Source organism: Phoxinus phoxinus (assembly GCF_949152265.1).
Source record: "Phoxinus phoxinus genome assembly, chromosome: 11".
NCBI lineage: Eukaryota > Metazoa > Chordata > Actinopteri > Cypriniformes > Leuciscidae > Phoxinus > Phoxinus phoxinus.
The window spans coordinates 31,940,046-31,944,511 of record NC_136886.1 but is presented as its reverse complement, the minus strand read 5'-3'; the positions used below and the strand labels follow the sequence as shown (position 1 = coordinate 31,944,511).

Here is a 4,466-nt window from a genome sequence, read left to right as displayed (position 1 = left end):
CACTAATTGATGGACTCATTGATCTTGGCGGTTTTGCAACTGAAATTCAGTCAAACAGCATTTGTCCAAGTACTCAAGAATTAGTCCGGTTTGTTCAGACTTAGCAGTTTTCCCTTAACAATCTCTCTCTTCAAGCTCGCATATGCTGATTGAGTTCCAAACCACGAGTCTGGAAGGATCGGTTCTGTCAGCAGAAGTAGTAACAGCTGATCTATGTATGTGATGCAGCATTAATGTCCCTGTAGCGCTCTGACCAGCTCTTATCACTTGTGGCTTTATCTCTATGCGCCAGGCCCTCCTCTTTGCACCGGCTCCATCGTTTTGCCCTGCTGGCCAGAAATTTAAGGCCAACCGCTGTGCTTTTTTGACCTCTGAGCTCTCCATGTGGCCATAACTGTCAAAGAAAAATCTGTAAATAAAGGAGACTTTCGGCTCAGAGAATGTAACTATACGATACACTGAGTGATGGGGCAATTACGTAGATGGGTAAAAGAGGACAAAAACATGCTGTAAAAGCCTTGATGTTTTACCTGTGCTGGGGAGTGACTAATGTAAAGAGCATTTTTTGTATTTTGACAGTAGATCAGCTGTTCTAACAGCTGATCTACTGTTCCAAAAGTAATAAAGTAACAAAAAGTCAAGTTTGGTTTGGTTTGCATGGATCAGGTTGTGCTATATTGTCAATAGTTTTTATAGACACAATATGCATGCAGCAGAGTAAACTATATTCACAATTTAGTCTTAATTGCCTTATTGCTTTTATATAAAGGATACTACACAATAAATGTGTTATTTTATTAACATGCATTGTCAACCTTATATTATAGATGGTAGTGTCACGGGGTGACAAAAACCTGAACGGGACTAAGAACTGGTGAAGGCACAGTGAATTTGTTGCCATGGCAGCGAGGCCAATTGCCTGAGTGACAGCAGGTGTGGGGCAATCACAGGGAACGCTGTGAGAGAGACACATATTCAGATGGGGCTTTAAAAGCAGAGAGGAAACAGACTATGGTGGTTCTCCTCCCCGCCTGGGGTGGTTCTCCTCCCCGCCTGGGGTGGCTCTCCTCCCGTGTGGTACTGTGTTTGTCAGCGGGTTGTTCTTTTTATTGAAGCTGGACGTGGAGTGGTGAAGATCGAAGCTGAGAACGAGAAAGGAAGGAGTGAAGGATTTGTCAGCGAGGACCTAATGAATATCGTCAGCGGTGGGAAGGACGCAAGTGAGGAGTATTGGATCCGTTGTTTATATGCACTAACACTGAAGTGGTGTTGAGAGTTTGGGAGTGTGTGACACGAGTGAATTATTACACCGAGTGAATTGTTGATCTGTCTCCAACTTCAGTCCTCTCTTGCCGAACGTAACAACCGCTGCACCATCCTTCTGCTTTTCCTGGAGCGAAGTCAAGCCCTGGCCGAAGACAAGATTCGACCTGGTGGGAGAAAGACCGGTGGTGTCCAACCAAGTGGAGCGTCTCGCTCCAAGTGTCCTCTCCATCTGGGGGTCTCCACACGTCCTCCATAGGAAGCATCGGCCTGAAAACGGAAAAGAAGAAGGTACCCCAGCTGAGTGTTCATATACTGTCGCACCGTTAATCCTTGTCATATTGTTCCAGTGACCTACCTGGACGGCGCGAGGATCCCCCTTGGGCCCCCCTTCAACGAGCCCCCGGCCCGCCACGATCGTTCCTCTCCCTCCATCCCAGGAGGTCCAGCGACGCTCGAACTGCCCTGGCCACAAGAAGAAGTTTTAATTAGGACTTATCCAATTGACCAATTTTTATACAATAAAGTACTGTCATTCTTTTTATTTCCTTGTCTGTCTGGTCCTTGACACGTTCCTCGAGGTGGTTCCCGGTTTCCAGGGGTGGGTGCAGTCTGGCTTGGCCCGCCCCGACCTGTGACAGAACTTGGCGTAAGTCGGCAGGGTTACCACCTCGAGTGGAGCGATCAAGGACCTAGAGGGCAGAGAATGGGATCACGTTAGAGCTGACTGACACCGAGTTTGCCTGGCCGAACAGCAGGGGGACCGGGAGAGCACTGGAAGAGTGGCTTGTCGCTGTGCGTTGTTCATCCCGGCTCGAAGCGAGGCGATGGTCTGGGTCCGGGTGTCCCCTAGACTTTACCACCCGGAAGAGTGGGTGCTGGTGGAACCGCACAACGACGGTCCTAAGATGGAGGTGGTCAGAGGATTGGCATCCGCCTAAGGCGGCCGAGTCCGGGTGAGTCCGGAACACGAATCCTTTCCCGATCCATCGTCACCAGTGTCTAGCCCGAGTTATCTCGGTGGAACCCCCCAGCAAGTGCAAGAGCCAGGAGGAGCCAAGTTCAGTCAAGCGGGCCCGACCGTAGTGGAGGTTGCGTTGGCACAGACGGGGACGCACAGAAGAGAGGCTGGGTATAGGGCCAAGGCCAGAAGAACCTAAACTCCCCGCCAAGGCGATCCCAACGGGAGAACCGGGGGTAACCCCCAGCCAGGTATGGAGATTGGGTGTCCGGATCCCGTTCTAGGGACTAGAACGGTTTGGCAGGGGGGTATGTCACGGGGTGACAAAAACCTGAACGGGACTAAGAACTGGTGAAGGCACAGTGAATTTGTTGCCATGGCAGCGAGGCCAATTGCCTGAGTGACAGCAGGTGTGGGGCAATCACAGGGAACGCTGTGAGAGAGACACATATTCAGATGGGGCTTTAAAAGCAGAGAGGAAACAGACTGTGGTGGTTCTCCTCCCCGCCTGGGGTGGTTCTCCTCCCCGCCTGGGGTGGCTCTCCTCCCGTGTGGTACTGTGTTTGTCAGCGGGTTGTTCTTTTTATTGAAGCTGGACGTGGAGTGGTGAAGATCGAAGCTGAGAACGAGAAAGGAAGGAGTGAAGGATTTGTCAGCGAGGACCTAATGAATATCGTCAGCGGTGGGAAGGACGCAAGTGAGGAGTATTGGATCCGTTGTTTATATGCACTAACACTGAAGTGGTGTTGAGAGTTTGGGAGTGTGTGACACGAGTGAATTATTACACCGAGTGAATTGTTGATCTGTCTCCAACTTCAGTCCTCTCTTGCCGAACGTAACAACCGCTGCACCATCCTTCTGCTTTTCCTGGAGCGAAGTCAAGCCCTGGCCGAAGACAAGATTCGACCTGGTGGGAGAAAGACCGGTGGTGTCCAACCAAGTGGAGCGTCTCGCTCCAAGTGTCCTCTCCATCTGGGGGTCTCCACACGTCCTCCATAGGAAGCATCGGCCTGAAAACGGAAAAGAAGAAGGTACCCCAGCTGAGTGTTCATATACTGTCGCACCGTTAATCCTTGTCATATTGTTCCAGTGACCTACCTGGACGGCGCGAGGATCCCCCTTGGGCCCCCCTTCAACGAGCCCCCGGCCCGCCACGATCGTTCCTCTCCCTCCATCCCAGGAGGTCCAGCGACGCTCGAACTGCCCTGGCCACAAGAAGAAGTTTTAATTAGGACTTATCCAATTGACCAATTTTTATACAATAAAGTACTGTTATTCTTTTTATTTCCTTGTCTGTCTGGTCCTTGACACGTTCCTCGAGGTGGTTCCCGGTTTCCAGGGGTGGGTGCAGTCTGGCTTGGCCCGCCCCGACCTGTGACAGTAGTCCATATACATATAAACTATAAAGGTTAATTAATAGTTGGTCTCTTTGGCAGCTGTGCAGTGAAGGTGAATGCAAGATCGAGGAGAACATCGGAAAGGGGGCTGTGTTTTAGAACAACAGCAAAATGTATTGACCAATCAGCATTCAAGATCTTAACTATCTGGTTTATAATGTGGAACATGGCATTCAGTGGACAATAAATGAAAAAGTCATGCGCACAGAGCTCAGGACATGAATGCCAGAGAGGAGACGCTTGAAGCAAACTATTCATCTAATACACCAGCATTATGGGTTGTTCTCTTTCTCTCTCTCTCTCTCTGAACAACCAGCATTAGCATTGTGGGTCAAATTCACCAAGCTGCGTAATGGACAGCACTATAAAGGTAATATATAAATAAATAATAATATCATGCATTATATTATGCCATTGTTCCCTATATCAGTTTTTTTTTTACTGGAGGGCTTTTAGATAACACATGCAGGAAAAGCCTCTGTTCAAAACATCATCTTTATTATTTCTCTCTGAATGAATACACTCTCGTATTCTACATTATAATGTTTGTAATATCTCATTTTTGTTATAATTCAGCCTTCACTTAGCTGCACCCTGGTTGGTTATTGTAGGTCATCCAGACGAACTTTACAGAATGTGCAATGAAACTGTAAACAGTGAAGCAACTTTCAGTCTAAAGTGCTCATAAAATGGGTAAATACAAATGGAGATTAATTTTTTATTTAGTTTGGAATGAAGTATGCCATTGTAAATCATTTCATCTACAGTTTTACCTTAAAAAAAAACCTTTAAAAAAGTAATTTGAGATGAGGTAACACCTACTTCACGCTATGATTGGCTCATTA

At 47.9% G+C, this 4,466-nt stretch overlaps 1 protein-coding gene across 2 annotated transcripts; it reads right to left on the bottom strand.

Annotated features, from left to right (window-relative positions):
- Positions 1-1,069: 1,069 nt before the first annotated feature.
- Positions 1,070-3,458, bottom strand: LOC307007288 (uncharacterized protein). Of its 2 annotated transcripts, XR_013799611.1 has the most exons (5): positions 3,323-3,458; positions 3,010-3,234; positions 1,622-1,728; positions 1,309-1,533; positions 1,070-1,142 (listed from the first exon to the last, which is right to left on the bottom strand). XR_013799611.1 is itself a non-coding variant. In XM_079629101.1 (4 exons), the coding sequence occupies exons 2-4, from the start codon at positions 3,194-3,196 to the stop codon at positions 1,402-1,404; spliced, it is 426 nt and encodes a 141-aa protein (XP_079485227.1). In that variant the 5' UTR covers positions 3,197-3,234; positions 3,323-3,458; the 3' UTR covers positions 1,156-1,401. The 2 variants fall into 2 exon arrangements, 1 of the variants encoding a protein (XP_079485227.1); XM_079629101.1 differs by lacking the exon at positions 1,070-1,142 and having other exon boundaries at positions 1,156-1,533.
- Positions 3,459-4,466: the final 1,008 nt, after the last annotated feature.

What these genes read in the sequence shown, in the direction of transcription:
- LOC307007288 (XM_079629101.1), bottom strand. Translation starts at nt 3,196, where the DNA reads ATGGAGAGGACACTTGGAGCGAGACGCTCCACTTGGTTGGACACCACC. An exon ending in AGATCAACAATTCACTCGGT is followed by an intron (nt 1,729 to 3,009) that starts GTAATAATTCAC and finishes TCTTGTGGCCAG; the next exon opens with GGCAGTTCGAGCGTCGCTGG. An exon ending in GGGATCCTCGCGCCGTCCAG is followed by an intron (nt 1,534 to 1,621) that starts GTAGGTCACTGG and finishes TTCCGTTTTCAG; the next exon opens with GCCGATGCTTCCTATGGAGG.